The sequence below is a fragment of the Phyllostomus hastatus genome, unplaced genomic scaffold, assembly GCF_019186645.2.
Source record: "Phyllostomus hastatus isolate PE091 unplaced genomic scaffold, TTU_PhHast_1.1 phas_contig_1, whole genome shotgun sequence".
Taxonomy (NCBI): Eukaryota; Metazoa; Chordata; class Mammalia; order Chiroptera; family Phyllostomidae; genus Phyllostomus; species Phyllostomus hastatus.
Genome location: NW_025333498.1, coordinates 17,008,925 through 17,026,187, shown reverse-complemented (window position 1 = coordinate 17,026,187; position 17,263 = coordinate 17,008,925). Strand labels below are relative to the sequence as shown.

Sequence of the window (17,263 nt, the reverse complement as noted above, 5' to 3'; positions counted from 1 at the left end):
CGTTGCCAAAACAGTACATGTCCTTATTTATCTAAAATGTAACTAAAATATTGTATACCTGCAATGAAAATATTACAAAATAATGTTACAATAAAAGTACTTAATATTTAAATGTATTAACTCACCCAAGCACTTATAGAATACTTGTATCTTTTTGGAGGAGGGAGGGGACAGAACAACTGCAATTCTAATTTTGTATATTGTAGTTAAAAAAAAAAAAACCTTGCTCATTGCTATTACCACCGTTATAGTAACTGCAACATAAAAAGACTGCATGGAGTTTGTGAAGTTATTTTCAAATTTATGGTTGTTATTAAGTATAGCATTTTTTACCATCTAAATGGACAAAAATATGTTTTATAAAAAAGAAAAAAGTTGATCCCTTCAATCATATCATATGGTAGAAATATAGTAAAAGAAAATCCCATTATCTCTTAGGCCAAAAAACTTATTACATACAAACCAGACTTGGAAGGCAAATCTCCATTTTCACAGATCATCTTATCTTGGATTTTAAATTTCATAAAGTCATTCGTATCTTCCAATCACTTTGTAAGTACAAAAAAGTAAAAAGAAATGAAGAAAATTTTTTTCTAAGGATTTTTACTATAGGCTTAGTGGCAAGTTAAGACATTTTGATCTATTCAAATCTATTAAAGAAAAACCTTGCAAAAGCAAAGAATTTGAAAGTTTTGGCCTAAGCCTTAAGTGTTAAAAGCCCATAAAGCTTTTGTGAAATGAGGATTTTACACACACATGCACATTTAGATCCCTTAAGGTTATTATTAAAGCTTGAAAGTAGAAGAAAGGTTCGAAATTGTAGCAATCTCTCTTTTGCCAAAAGAATGGGTTTACATAAGTATTATTTCAGCAATAATAGCATTAAAAAAAAGAGTGGCTAGACTTAATGTATGATCCCACCATTTAGAACCTAAGTACTTTATTCTTGATATTTTACTGTAATAAGTAAATCTGACTGAATAGGTGTTTTATCTAAAACCTTATGCAAAAATTACAATATGGATTGGGAAGTCAGGACACCAATTCAAATCCACAGCACTCTGAATCAACCATTTATAAAACACACATGCAAAACATGGAAAAAAGTAGAATGTTCTTTCAAAATGTTTTCAATTTAGATATAACTAAACTGTTTTTTAAATGTATCTATCTAATAGATACAGAAATAACTATAGGTGACAGAAATAAATACCAATGGGTGTATACACGGGTTAGTATGACCACATATATGTCCTGACAAGTGAGAGGGCCTAAGAGCATAGCATACCAGCAGCACATACCCTACCTAGAGCCCGGATCTTAGTTTCTGACCACCATTCTCCAGTAAAAGAAACCTGGGCTCCCTGAAGTCAAGGCTGGGACAGGAAAGACACAATGTTAGCCTGAAACATCTTACAGTGTCAGAAAGTACAGTTTTTCCTTTTTAAAACAAGAAAAAAAAATGATTGGGGTATGTCAAAAGGACATAAGAGGAAACTTAACAAAGCTCCCAATGGCCAAAGCCAGAACAATTTGAGCAACAAAATAAACAGTACTGATAATATGGGTTATAACCCAAAGAATAAAACAAAATTTAGTGAGTCCAAATGGAACTATATAAATAACTGAATAAGTAACAAAATGTGGGGGGAAAGACAAATCTTCCTTCTAGAAGAATTACAAATATTAAGTATAAAATAAATAAGGAAAGTAGAAAATCACCATTAAAACACCACTAATAATTGCTACAGGTAAAACCTACAGAGGAATGATAAAGTTTGGTAGGGGAAACTTTATAAAGAGAAACAGGACATTTGAATAGCCTCACAATATCTTTCCCCCATAATAATAATAAATTTACTGTGGTGGTGCTAACAAATGCCTACAAATTCTCTGATACTCCTTCCTTCAGGATGTGGAGCTTAATTCCCCTCCCACTGAAAATGTCAAAGCTGAAATCCAAGACAAGGCATCCCACCTGACCAGGAATGTCTGATTTTTGTGGGCAAACAGCGGGAAGATGGCCTCACTCTCCCTAATATCCAGAAAGAGTCCACCCTGTACTTGGTGCTGCGCCTGCAGGAAGTCATCTTTGAGCCCTCCCTCCTCTAGTTTTCCCAGAAGTGCAGCTTCGACATGGTCTGCTGCAAGTACCTGGCTGCTGCACCCCTGCACTGTCAGTTGGTGCGGCCACACCAACAACCTGAGCCTCAAGAAGGTCAAAAATAAGGCCCCTTCACCACCTCCTTGGCCAGCAGGGTGGCCTCTTGCCCAAAACCCCTTACCCCGGGGCCTCAATAAAGTTACCTTTTCATTGACTAGAGCGGTTAAAAAAAAAAAAAAAAGCCTCTGCAATACTTCCAGTAAGAATTGAAAGAAGATGTGAAAAACACAGATGGGTTCCCTGGCCAGGTGGTTCAGTTGGCGTCATCTGGTAGACCAATAGGTTGTGAATTTGATCTACGCTGGGGCGTATATGGGAGGCAACCAACTGATGTTTCTCTTTCACATAAATATTTCCTTCCTTCCTTCCTTCCTTCCTTCCTTCCTTCCTTCCTTCCTTCCTTCCTTCTTTCTCTTTCTCTCTCTCCCCTTCCTTCCTTCCCTCCCTCCCTCCCTCCCTCTCCCGCCTTACTCTCTAAAAAATCAATAAACATATCCTCAGGTGAGGATTAAAAAAGAAAAAATAGCCCTCACTGGTGTAGCTCAGTGGATTGAGTGCTGACCTGAGAACCTAAGGTTGCTGGTTCAATTCCTAGGCAGGGCACATGCCTGGGTTTTGGGCCAGGTCCCCAGTTGGGGGTGTGAGACAGGCAACCGATAAATGTGTCTCTCACACACTAATGTTTCTCTCACTCTCTTTTTCCCTCCCTTCCCCTTTCTCTAAAAATAAATAAATAAATAAAATATTTTTAAAAAAAAAACAGAAAAGAAGCTCTGGCTGGCGTAGCTCAGTGGATTGAGTGCAGGCTGCCAACCAAAGTGTTGCAGGTTCAATTCCCAGTTAGGGTACATACCTGGGTTGCAGGCCATGACACCCAGCAACCGCACATTGATGTTTCTCTCTCTCTCTCTCCTTCTCCCTCCCCTCTCTAAAAATAAATAAATTTTAAAAAATCTTTAAAAAAAAAGAAAGAAAGAAACCAGTGGATAAAAAAAAACAGAAAAGAAAAAATAGGTTTGGTGCCCTACTGAAAAATACAGTTTAGAAAAGATGCAATGATAAATCTCTCAAGTATCTGGACAGAAAGCAGTATTATTACCCAAATAGGGAATACAAGAGGCAATGAGCTCAGTCTTAGACATGTTGAGTGGAGACATTTAACTGAAGATATTCAGGGCAGAAGACAGATGAATCTGGAACTCAGATGCAAACTGAGCAGAATGTATAAATTTAGAAAATAGAAGTCAATAGATGATTAAAATCAGGAAAGGATGAGACTGCCTAGGGAGAAAGTGTAAAAGAGGAGACAGCCAAGAACAGAAACCTATTATTAGGGAGCAAACACAGGAAGTATAGCAAGCATAAAAGGCTGAAGAAAGAGTAAGACAGGTGGGGAGTTACTGATAGTGTCAAACCGGGGAGATAGGTTAAGTTAAGGGAGGACAAAAATGAGTACCAGCTTTGGCATTCACATCACTATTGCCTTTTGCAATAGTTCTATCAAAAGCAAACATTTTTAAAAGGCCTTAAATGACCTAAAAAAATAAAGTTAAAATACACAATTTGCACCACCCTGTACCTTTACTTCCACATCCATGTCAAAGTAGTTCATGCAAGCACTTTGCAAAAAACAATTAATAATTGTAAATGAAAGATATTAAAAATGTATAACTACAACACAATAAATTGTATCATAATTGTTTATTGTTCCTTATATATAATGTACATATAATAAACATTATTTCATATGAAAAATTAGTGGCTTGTCTGTATGTGAAATTTTTATAATCAAACATTTAAAAAAAAATCTAGCCAACATGAAAAATATATACATGCCAGTTACTTATTGAGCACTAGTATATACTCAAGTTGTTTTTAAAAGCTTGCTAATCTGTCCATTCAACAGACATGGGAGTCTCTGGCTCTCAACTTAACTTTATCAGCTCTTCGGAATGAAAATGTTCTGATCAGCAGTATTTGCAGCCTAGAGAATAATCTTACTCCAGGAAGTTTCTTTAAGCAATCAAGAATGGAGCCTCTACAATAAGAACAAAAAGCTAAGAACCAGCCAGGAAGACTTCCCCAAGGGACACGTGGCCTTGCACAAACGATATTAGGAAAGTAGTAGACTGCAGTGGATTAAAGACAGCCACACGTTTTTTTGCCACTTCTCCCATAAAGAGTCTATTCTCCCTTCCCTCCTTGTCTCTGGGCTAATATCTTCACTTGTTTTGACCAAAAGAATTAAATAGAAGTGTGTTGTGCTAATGCCACACTTTCACTCTCTTGGGAACTAGCCACCATACTACACAGAAGTTGGGCTGGAAATCACTTGGAGAGAAAGAGGCCAGGGAAAGGAGGACAGAAATGCCCCCAGACTTCCAGCCAATGCTAACAAGACCCCAGGCCTGTGCGTGAAGCCATCTTGGACCTTCTAGTACTGACTAGCCACCAGCTAAATGCAGACACATGAGACATCCAAAGTGAGAAAGAATCATGAAAGAAGAAATTGTTATTGTTTAGACCATGAACTTTTGGAGTGGTTTGCTACACAACAATAGAAAACTGAAACACTGAACATAATTATCTAGTGATTTTTTAAAGTATTTCCTATGATGTTTTCCCTAAACAACAGTAAATGGCTTTTAAAGAAGCTGCGGCCACAATTATAAACAAACAAACAAACAAATATCATCAACATTTTTTTAAAAATCTGTGGTTGGTCTGTGGCAAAGTCCATAGGGAAAAGGCAAGTTGTAGGAACAACCAAAGCACATTCCCAGAAATATCAATTAAGCAAGACAAGTACTCCTCTGGTACAGTTCCTGAGTGTTCAGAGTACACAGCTGTTCCCCAATATCCATTCTCCCCTTCTTTCCAGAATTCTTAACATACAGCCATCAAAAGAAAGACATTGCCCAGCCTTCCTTGCAAATAAATTCTGTGACTAAATCTAGACAAAGAGATGTTAGCAGAAGTTAGCAAAGGGATGGTGTGGCACTCAGTTTACAGGGAAAAAATCCCTAAGAGACTGCAGGTCAAGTCATTTTGCCTTTTGATGCTCAGATTACCAGTTGTCTAGAATTGGAATTTATAACACCTTGAACCAGGAAGATGAAGGCCACACCTTTGGGATCCCTTAAGGCAAACTGAAAGCAGCTAGGGTTCCTGAGAACTTCATACAGTAGAATCAATATACCAATCTCTGACTACAAAATTCATTTTTACATACAAAAGAGACTAATGTTTAAACCAAGGTTATTTGGGGTTTTCCAACATTCTCAGTTGAACCTAATCCTATCTCATGGGGTGGCAGCAACAAGAAAAGCTGTCCAGTGACACGGTAAATAAGTCTGAAATATCAAAATCTAGTTTCTCGAGCAAATGCAATATAATGAAAGAAAGATAGTCTTTCAGACAAATGGTGCTGGGAACAACTGGACATCCACATGCAAAAAAAAAAAAAATCTAGATACAGACCTTTCTTTCACCCTTCACAAAAATTAACTCAAAATGGATCAGACCTAAATGTAAAATCCAAAATCTATGACTCTTAAGGGCCCTGGATGGGTAGTTCAGTTGGTTAGAGCATCCAGACACACTGAGGTTGCAGGTCTGATCCCCAGTCAGGGCACATAGGAGAATCAACCAATGAATGCAAAATAAGTGGAAAAACAAATCTATGTATCTCATTCTCTCTATCTCTCTCAAATCAACAACAACAACAAAACTACAACCCCTAAAAGCTAGGAGAAAAACCTATAGCAATGACTTTTTAGATACAACACCAAAGGAATGATCCATGAAAGAAAGAGTAGATAAACCAGACCTCATCAAAATTAAAAACTTCTGCTCTGTGACAGACCAGATCAAGAGACTGAGAAAACAAGCCACAGACTAGAAGAAAATATTTGCAAACACCTACCTGAAAAAGAATTGTTATCCAAAATATACAAAGGACTCTTAAAATACAACAATAAGACACACAACACGATAAAAAAAAATGGTCTAATACCTCAACAGACACCTCGCCAAAGAAGATATATTAATACAAATGGCAAATGAACATGTAAAAAGATGCTGCCCATCATATATCATCAGGGAAATACATATTAGAACAACAATGGGGCACTACTACACAACTATTAGTATGGCCAAAATCCAGAACAGTAAAAAAAAACACCAAATGCTGACACGGATCTGGAACAGCAGAACTCTCATACACTGCTTTTGGGAATGCAAAATGGTACAGACACTTGAGTTTATCACAAAACTAAACATAGTTTTATCATGCAATCCAGCAATCGTGCTCCTTGGTATTTACTCAAACAAGTTGAAAATGTATGCTCGCATGAAAACCTATACATGGATGTTTACAGCAGTTTTATTCATATTCATATTACCAAAACTTGGAAGCAACAGGAAATCCTACAGTCAGTGAATGGATAAACTACAGTACATCCAGTCAGTGGAAAATTATTGAGCACTAAAAAGAAATGAACGATGAAAGCTATGAAAAGACATGGAGGAAACAAATGCACATTACTGAGTGAAAGAAGCCAATCTGAAAAAGCTACATACTATAAGATTTCAACCATATGAAATTCTAGAAAAGATACACCAATGGAAACAACTAAAAGATTAATGGTTGGGGCAACGTAGGTAGACAGAGCACAGAGGACTTTTAGGGTAGTGAAACTACTTTGTATGATACTATAATGGTGGGTACATGGGCCATTATACATTTGTCTGAACCCATAGAAGGTACAACACCAAGAGTGCACCCTAAGATAAACTATGGACTTTTGGGTGACTATGATGTGTTAACACAGTTTCAGCAATTGTAACAAATGTACAACTTAGCCAGGGGATGTTTATAATAGGGAAGGCTATGCATGTGTAATAATAGGGAAGGCTATGCAGGCAGGACACCGGAAATCTGTGCACCATCCCTTCAATTCTGCTGTGAATCTAAAACTGCTCTAAAAAATGAGTTTTTTTAAAAAAGTAGTTCTTTTATAAAGCAGCCTCCAAGGCTCCCACCTACAATGATACACTGGCCCCAGAGGAGGTAATTTACAAAGGGTCACCTGGGTAAGGAAAAGCAGAACAAATCTAGAAACCAAGTACTCATACACTGGGTATGTTCACAACCAAACACAATTGCCAAAATTCATCAAACTGTACATTATTAAAATGGGTGAATTCTACTATTTGTAAAGCATACTTCAATAAAATGGGGTAAATAGGGGTGGGAGGAGTATTTAAATGCATAAACAGCACATTTACACTGGATAATGAATTAGGTTATTCTCATATACATTGATTTTTATTATGCTTTATGACTAAAAACCATATTCACTTCTCAAGATGGCCGATTTTCAAGTAGTCCCATTTAAAGTGAAGCTGCACTGACTGCAGTGATTCTAAATTAAGAGATGCTAATATCTAAAAACTATGTCTTGCTTACAGGTGCAATAGAGCTGACTACACACATAATGACTGTATCTTGCTTTCGAGGTTACTGACAGCACCCTACCACATTTTGCTTAATTATTTGTTTTGCTTATACTGTATTTTCACACTATTTCATTTTACTTTGCAAGCAGCCTATATCACAGCAGGAAACCCCTTCAAAATGCAAACCTCTCCAGCTTCAGGAGAGAAATTAGGACAGCCACACTTGTTTATGTTTGACATTACAAAAATTTAAGAACTGCCTTACTTGGTCATACCATGCTCCATTCACTAACCAATCTCTGTGTCAGGGGCTTCAAGGGGCTCTTTCCACATGAAAGAACATGGTGTCCTACTTGCCACCAACCTAAAAGCCTAAAGCACATGTCAAAATACTTTCAGTCACCTTAATAAATCCATATTCAATCTACTACCCATTAGCACACCCTCATCACTCTTGAGATGCTTTATGTTTGAAAGCTAATAAAAGGTACTGAAGTAGGAGGACAAGTAATGAAAAAGTAGACTGATCATTCAAGTTGCAAGTGTGTAGATTTATAAAATAAACGTCACATGTATCTTCTATCACTGTCTTATTTGCAATAATTCACTCTTATTTTAAACATTATGAAACTCAAATTTTTGCTCTCACATCTTTCAGATTTAGCTAGTTTACAACAAATATCCTTTATTTAGCAACTCCCAGTATTAAATTTAAAATTGTCAACTCCTTTTCCAACAAAGATTTAGCCTTCCAATCCCTAATCTCCCAAAAATGTAATCAAATTTATGAGGCTTTTAAAACTATTTCCTAAAGTATCCTACTGCATGACCTCTGGTAGCCAGCCTAGATAGGTAGCCTACATAGCCAGTCAGCACTAAAATCAAATTTAAACTAGTCCATTTCCACTTAAATTCAATACTGTGTGTCTCCCAACAGTGTTTTAAGCAAACAGCTAATCTGGTTCAATTTGATGTTTTAACTCTGTTGCTTCTTCCTCTGAGTTTAAGCAAATCAAAGAGGATAACTACCTCACCCTGACTGGTGTTGCTCAATGGATTGAGCACCAGCCTGCGAACCAAAGGGTCACTGGTTCAGTTCTCAGTCAGGGCACATGCCTGGGTTGTGGGCAAGGTCCTCAGGGCGGGGGCCATGTGAGAGACAACCACACAATGATGTTTCTCTCCCTCTTTTTCTCCCCCTTGCCCATCTGTCTAAAAGTAAATAAAATCTTAAAAAAAAGAATATAACTAACTCAAGTCTTAATATAGTAACTGTATAGAAAACCAAATATAAAATACAACTAAACAAAGCCTTGCTTTGCAATATATTAATATTCCAGCTTCCTAAACTCCTTCAATTTAAACTTTAATTACCTCACGACTTCCCACATCTACAACAGGAGACAAAATATTTGCAAGTGAAAAATGAGGAAAGCCCAACATTCACCTACCCAACATTTGGCAATCCAACAATACCAATTTTCAAGGAGGTTCCAAATCTTCCAATGATTGGGGGTGGCTTAATTCCATCACCTCCCTTTTTAGGGGGCATCTGAAATGTCAAAACAAACACATATAAAGGAAACTTTTACTATCCCCATCAACCAAGAATGCATTTCATCATATAAAATATATTACTGAATAATAGATTAAGAATAAAACATACTGTATATATCAATAGAAAACTGACACAACTAAATCCACTTTATTTTACAACAAACACAAATTTTTTAAGTTCTGCAAACATCCTATTCTAATAGTTGTCAAAGCAGTCACTCCCGAAAAGTCCTGGAAAGCCTGATTTGAAAATATGTGGCATCATAAGTCAAAAATAAACTTAAAAATAACTGTCCACCTTCGATCCAGACTGTTTACAAAACACTTTCTTATCTGTCATAAGGTTAAATGAGTGAAAACCTCAGGAAGCAGGAGCACAGATGAGAGTCAAAGAAAATCTATTCTGGAACCACCAGGAACCAAGTCACTTACACCAAACTATCCCTCTTTTTTGGAACTTGTTGTTTCTCACTTGCCCCACAAGCACCATTCTTCACATGCATGAACCACGCTGTTATTAAGGGCTTTCCAACCAAGTCTCTCCCAACTTTGGCATTGCAGGTAAACGACTCATAAGCAACCTCCGGAATCTACACTCTTATTTCTGGCTGTAAATGAATCCATTAACCCTTTTTTATTTACAAGTCGAACTTTCCCAGTCCCCATGCATCTGGTTCCAAGCTCCTCCGTGCAGAATTAATCCGACTTTACCCCTGCAACCTGAACTCATGAAGACTGCCAGCCTCACGGTTTATAAGCTGGGAACTAAAAATGTCCCTATCTTGTGGATCCAGTGGAACCTCCTGGGGCCACGCTGAGGCCCTGCTCGTGAAGTGATATTCCAGCCTTTGATCTCTGACGCCGAGGGCCAGGGATCTCCCTTCTCAGGGTCTTAACTCACACCTGTTCGCGGCTAAAACCCAGGCCTCCAAAGCACAGCGACCACGAGCAGAGCCTCTCTAGTCCTCTGGCCTCCTGACGAAGGATGATGACCGGCCGCCCAGCCAAAACGGGCCCCTACCAACATCTTCCCTGCGGGACTGGGCCTCTGGCCGGCCAGGAAAGCTTTCCCCAGAACCTGCCGGCATGAGGCGTGGGCCGCTCTGAGGACTCGCGGCCTAGTCCGAGAGCGCCTCATTCATCCACACACCCCATGCCGCCTGCTGCCCTCACTCCACGCCGCTGCCCAGCCCTTGACTGACTCTGGCCTCAGAGCAACAGGCCAGGGAGCCGTAGATGCGGCGGGGAGCACGTCCCCAGCCTTCCAAGGGGACTCACCGTGCTCGGGGCCGGCGATGACACGGGGTCTCAGAAACGGCAGCAGATGGTCCTACCGGCAGTCGGAGGCGGGGAGGAAGGAGGAGTGAGCGCAGGCCCAGCCCCTCCGCGGAGCGGCACGCACGAGGCGGAGCGGCAAATCGAGCTGGCCTGGCACCCTGCCGCACCTGCGCGCACGCAGCGCACTCCGCCCCTCCCCGCCCACTCCGCCCATTGGCTGGATCGGCGGGGAGGCAGGCGGGAGCAGAGTGCGAGGAACCGTAAGCAGCTGGATTGGGAAGGAGCTAGGAGCCGAAGCTCGTTTCGACCGCTCCTCCGAACCTGTGTCCTCTGGCCTCTCGACTTGTCAGTCTTGGTTCTCCGCTTCCTTCTGGGAGCGCTCCCTATGTTGCCCGCACATGCTCACTGGCCAGCTTGCACTTCCACACTTTACCCACTGGACATCGAAGCACCCTCTTCCGGATCACCTGCCCGCCGAGAGACAGGTCACCTGAGGTCTGGCGAACAGCCGCTCCTTCCCTGCTTGGACTCCTACCAACTTCTCGGATACCACAGTCCTAGCCCGCCTATATTAACTGTGACTTTCGTCAGTCAATCCGGATGGTGAGAAGCAGCTAAATAAACTTTCTTAAAGGAAAAAGGGAGTAAGGGAAGCTTATGATCTAAGAGTTCTTCATCACCTTATCCTTCAGGCATTTTTCAGGGATTGGACCCCAGAATGCGTTTAATAGAGCCAACTCATCGCCCCCCCCCGCCCCCGCCCCTTTCACTTTGGATGGTTTTGGCTTCACTTTGGAAGAGCAGGGGCCTCTAGAATTTGGGAAGCATAGTTTCCACTCTGGATTCCACTACTCATTAGCTGTGTAACCCTAGACAGTGTATCTCTCGCACACTGCTGTTTCTCTACCTCTCATTCTCCCTCCCTCCCTCTCTCTCTAAAGTTAATAAATAAAATCTTTTAAAAAATAATTAGAAAAATAGGATATTAAGAATTGACACTAATGCCAAGCCTTGGGCCTTTTGCATAAAGGTAAGTCTAGTATCTGTTGGACTCAGTGATTAAGTGAAGCCTAGAAAAAACAATCAGAAGTGATCTAGAATAAAAATTGATTGAAAGATTTCTATCAGGGGGAATAAGACAGGTCAGCTCAACACAAGGTTGCTACTGAAGAAAGATCAATGGAATGAAAAAAAAAGTAGCCAAAACCCATTTTCACTCTTTATGGTTATTAGCCTTTCAGAAATTGTTTTTCCTTCCCAGGCTTCAGCCAATACCAGGGATCAAGTGAGTTAATGAGAGGTAACAAAGGATCTAGGAAGTGTTTGGGAGTCAGTAATTTATCCCAAAGAGAGTAGCTCATTAGAAATCCAGAGATTTACTGATCCTGTATAGCTAAGGGACAGAGACAGCAAAAGTAAACAGAGGGTTTGCAGGGCTTGACTACAACTGTTGGTCAGCCTCGTCCACATCTGTTACAGGTTAAACAGATGATAATGAAATAACTACAGTAAAAGGGAAATTGAGTCTTGATAATAATTTTTCAGGAAAGGGAAAAAATATGTATCCTGGGGGGATAGAATTGCAAAGATGTTGGTCAAAGGGTACAAACTTGGAGTTGGAAGATAAGTAAGTTCTGAGGATCTAACACATAGCATTGCGATTATGGTTAACAATACTGAACAGTTGACCGTTGAACAATGAAGGGGTTGGGGCGCTGACCTGCCATATATTTGAAAGTCCATGTATAACTTTTGACTTCCCAAAAACCTACCCACTACTAATCTGCTGTTGACCAGAAGCCTTACCAGTAACATAGTCAACTGACACATACATTGTATGTTATATGTATTATATACTGTATTTTTACAATAGAGCAAGCTAGAAAAAATTTTAAAAATCATAAGGAAGAGAAAATACATTTACAGTAGTTAAAAATATCTGCATAAGTGAACTCACAATTCAAACCCATGTTGTTCAAGGGTCAACTGTATTATATACTTGAAAGACGCTAAAGGACTAGACCTCAAATGTTCTCATCACCAAAAAGAAATTATAAATGCATGAGATAGTGGAGCTGTTAGCTAATGCCATGGTAGTAATCACATTGCAATATATAAGTTTATCAAATCAACACATTATACACCTTAAACATACATAATGTTATATGTTAACAATATCTCAGTTTTCTAAAAAAGTAAGTACCCTGGGGAATAGGATTGAGGGTGGGAGGTGGGGGTGGGTAGGGCAGGGGAAAGTGGTGGTGGGAAAATGGAGACAACTGTATTCCAATGTCAATAAAAAAACTTTTTTAAAGAAAAAAGTAAATACCCTATATAGTTAATAAATGACATTTTTTTCTGTTACCTGTGTCATATTTTTTCTTTCTCTATACTAAGCATTATATCATATTCAGTATCCAGAAAATAGCTCCATATATTTAGAATAGCCTATTCTTCACTTTTTATTGTTGTTTATATAAAATTATTTTCTTGAGTACCTACTCCATGACAGGCATTGATCTAGGCTTTGGAGCAGTGAAGAACAAGATAAATATGTTTCTTGCCCTCAAGGAGCTTATAGTCTAGGAGAAAGGACAAATAAGTAATTATACAAATAACTGAGAACCTGGTTAAAATCTATAGAATACCTAAATACTGTAATTACAATTTGAGATCTAAAATAAATGACCTTGGTTTTCACTTACTCTCAAGACTTCTGACATTGTGTCCCATGCAGTGCTTAATCACCTTTCCGTATTCCATTACCAGCAGTACTCACCCTGTCAGGCATCAGCAAAGCAAATTGTTAATTTTCACTCTTCTACTTGACAGATAATGATTGAATTTTAACCATAAGTTACCTGTGAAGTAAAACATGTTTAATCAACTGCTCTCGATTCTGGAATTGCTCACAGTATTTGAAAGAATGCTGATTGACTAGAGTCAGTTATCACAGAAAATACTAGAGTTTTGTAATCTAAAATCTATTGTAATTCATGCATAAAGATTTAGAGATTCTTAAAAGAAATTTTTACATCCTATTTTCTTAGAGGAAACTTAAGGAATATGCTAATCTAGAAAAGTAAATATATTATTAAAGTATTAGCTAAGATGCTTTTAGCTGCAAGTAACAAATTCTAATTCAATGGAAATTTATGCTATGTAACAAAGTCTAGAGAGGGAGAACTTCAGGATTGAGAGGTTTGATAGCTTAACACTACGTTTGAGGATCCTGGTTTTTTCATGTCAAGGCTCTTCGAGTTTCCTCTGGTGTCCTCTGCAGGCTAGCAGCAAGAAGGCTACTGTAGCAACACATCCAGAAATGACAATACTCACAGGTAATGAGTTTGCAGGGGCAAGAAATCATCTCTTCCTGTAACTCTTAGAAAAAGAAAACATGTTTTACAAACGCGAAAGCAGACTTCTTCCATTGTACAAAAGATTCTCATGCCTAGACTTGAACCAAACACTGGCAGGGAAAATGGTGTTACTTTGAGACCACTAAGCCCACCCTTACGGCTAGAGGACAGATCAACTTTCTCTGCAGCACATGGCTGTGTGGGATACACATGTGTGTCTGAGCAAAATTAGGGTTGTATAAGAAAAGGTCACCAGCTTTGTCCACTATACCTCCTGAACTACTTTTTTAAAGATTTTACTTACTTAATTTTAGAAAGAGGGGAGGGGAGGGAGAAAGAGAGGGAGAGAAACATGGATGTGTGAGAGATACATTGATCTGTTGCCTCTCTCATGCCCCCAGCTGGGGACCTGGCCTGCGACCCAGGCATGTCCCCTGACTGGGAATCGAACTGGTGATTTTTCAGTCATAGGCTGGCACTCAATTCACTGAGCCACACCAGCCAGGGCTACCTACTGAACTATTTTTTTTAAGATAACAACTTGAGCACAGTATGATAATTCTTAAAGTTGTCATTGTCTCCCTGGCCAGTGTGGCTCAGTTGCTTAGAGTAGCATCCTGTGGGCTCAGGTTTGATTCCTTGTTGGGATGCATGCCCGGGTTATGGGTTCGATCCCTGGTTGAGGCACACACATGAAGGCATCAGTGTTCCTCTGTCACATCGATGTTTCTCTCTAACTCTCTCTTCTGCCTCTCTTGCTTTTCCCTCTCTCTAAAGGCAGTGAAGAATGCCCTCAGGTGAGGATAAAAAAAATCGGTGTCATTGGTGGTCATCTGATACGACTGCAATATAATAAATGTTGGCACACCTAATTCATTGAAAAAACACTGAATCATCTTAGAATACTTCATGGTGTTACAAAATGAAAGCATGTGAAAATAATATTTGTATTAATCTTTATAAGATACTTAAAACTTTAGTCACAGAGAGGGAAGATTACTAACCAAAATGTGTCACAAGTGTCCTGTCAATTGAACTGTAAATTAGGGGATCTCATACATAGGCCTCGGTCACCAAACTCATGGCCTCTCAGATTAATAGCAGCTCAGCATAACATTTCATCTTCATTGCAGTTTTGAACCTACGTTCATTTCAAAGGATATTTGTGCTAGTCAGGATAGATTAAATTACAATATAATAACAGACAACTCCAGAATTTCAAAAGATTCACGGAATAAAAGTACTTTCTTTAAGTCTACTGGGCATCTGCCAGCTGTCTGTGAACTGGCTTGGCACGTTACGGCTGCTTCAGTCTCAGCCCTTCCATGTCGAAAGTGCCCCCACACACATTTCAGTGGCCAAGTCACATGGGCACAGCTAATTTCAAGGGGCAGGGAATCCTTGTATCCCAAAGCAGAAGGAGGTATTACAGAGTGATAATACCTGGCACAATATTTATAATAGATTCACAAATACTTTCCATGAAGGACATTCTTTCCTAAATCAATTTGCTATTGTCAGTATATGAAATACACAGTCAAAGCTGCCCTTGTAGCAGCTTGATTGTTATTAATAATAACCTTGATTGTTATTAAGAAGCCATGACTGATGTTACTTTGGTGGTATGTACTCATCCTATGGCCCCTTCATTCTAAAACAGATTCATTCCCCTGGTTCTACTGAAGAGGTAGGCCTAAATCTTTCTAACTATAGTACATGAACTCTAGCCACATCTGAGTGAAACGGGAGTGGGTGAAAACTGGACCCAAGCTGGGCAATGAAGATATTCTCTTTCTCTTGAGAAGTTGGACTTAGGCCACGGTGATAAATACTATTGACTACTTTAAAGGAACATACAGTCAGGACTATGCAGACACTTTCTTGACAAGTATAGATAAAGCTCTTCCAAAGAAAAAAACAAAACAGGCAGGTAGCAAAAAGGGCATGAAATTAACCATATGTTCCTTTAATCACAAGTTCTGACTTCCCAGTTGAAGTGGAGTCCTCCTAAAGCTCTGGATATTTTCTGACTTTAGGGTCTGTGAGATAATCCTGTGTTTTACCAAGAACTGCCATTTTCTGTTTACACTGTTTTGCAGTGGGTTTCTTTTTCTTAGAGAGTCGAACAGTGATTGCAATAGCCAAAGCAAAGAAGAACTTTTTCTGCCCTCAAAATTATGAATGTATGTCAGAGGCACATTGGTCCAATGTTCCTCTTGCCTATGGTTTTAAATTATAAGACATTATTTCCTGAAGTGTGTTCAGTGGAACAATGGTCCTCCATGCTGCTCTAGGAAACACAGGATCTAGCGTTAGGAAGTGCTACATCCCCCATTGAAAGTTGCCATTAAATAGTCATTTAGGAGTATTCTTGTTGCATTAAAAACCTGTTAAGAGTACCCTCTTTCTGGCCTGACTGGTGTGGCTCACTTGGATGGGCATCATCCCTCAAAGTGAAAGGTTGGCAGTTCAATTCCTGGTCAGAGCGCACATCTGGGTTGTGGGTTCAGTCCCTGCTCCAAGCGCTGAGGTACCTGATCGATGTTTCTCTCTCAAATTGATGTTTCTCTCCCTCTCTTTCTCCCTCTCCTCCCCCTCTCTGAAAATAAATAAAATCTTTAAAAAGAAAATGAGTGCTCTCTTCCCTTGCTTTGTTAACAACTACCAAAAGACAAAAGTGAGTATCTAATGGGGGGGGGGGGAGTGAGTACCAACCCTCAGGAAAGCATTGCTCCCACCGAATGTCTCACTATCAGGATGAAATTTAGAATTATAATTGAGGCTCATGCTTCATTTTACTCTGGATGAAAAAATGCCTTTTCAAGTGGAATAAAACATCCCCAAAGAGAGGGATGGAGCATGTAGCTTTTCTTGAGTGATCCTGAAAGATTATTAAGGAATTTCCCTCCAGAAACTCTTTGGGATATCCTGTCTGCTAGATAATAGGAGACTCTTGATTAGGTTAGCCACTTTTTTTTATATTACTCCTATGCCTTATACCAGTAATTTTCAATCTTTTCATCTCATGGCACACATAAAGGAATTACTAAAATTCTACAGTATACCCAAAATATATTATTTTTTTGCTGATCTGACAAAAAATAGGTATAATTTTGAGTCATTCACATTGAATGGCTATGGTCGTGTTGGCTGTTGTGATTTGACAATCTAAGGGAAAAGAGGTCAGTGCCCCTGACTAAATAATCAGGTATTGCATGTTTTAAAAATTCTTGCAGCATATCAGTTGAAAATTGCTGCTTTATACAAATCAACAGTTCTAAAAAGATTGCTTAACACTTTGGCTTCCTGGCCAACAGAAGCAGGAACAGCTTAGGTTGGTGCTCCTTTAGAGTAGAGCTAGATTACAAAAAATGATCTAAGAATCAAGAGAGGAAGTAGGACTGTGCTCACAATCATCTTCAAGGTCAAACGATTTCTTCTGCTT

At 39.3% G+C, this 17,263-nt stretch overlaps 1 protein-coding gene across 1 annotated transcript in view; it reads right to left on the bottom strand.

The window, feature by feature from the left end:
- OLA1 (Obg like ATPase 1) overlaps positions 1 to 10,588 on the bottom strand; it is a 156,737-nt gene extending 146,149 nt beyond the window's left edge. The window contains exons 1-2 of the mRNA XM_045828950.1: positions 10,460 to 10,588; positions 9,076 to 9,176 (exon numbers count right to left, since the gene is read on the bottom strand). Of these exons, the coding sequence (XP_045684906.1) occupies positions 9,076 to 9,176 (101 nt within the window). The 5' untranslated portion in view covers positions 10,460 to 10,588. The remainder of the gene's footprint in view (positions 1 to 9,075; positions 9,177 to 10,459) is intronic.
- Positions 10,589 to 17,263: the final 6,675 nt, after the last annotated feature.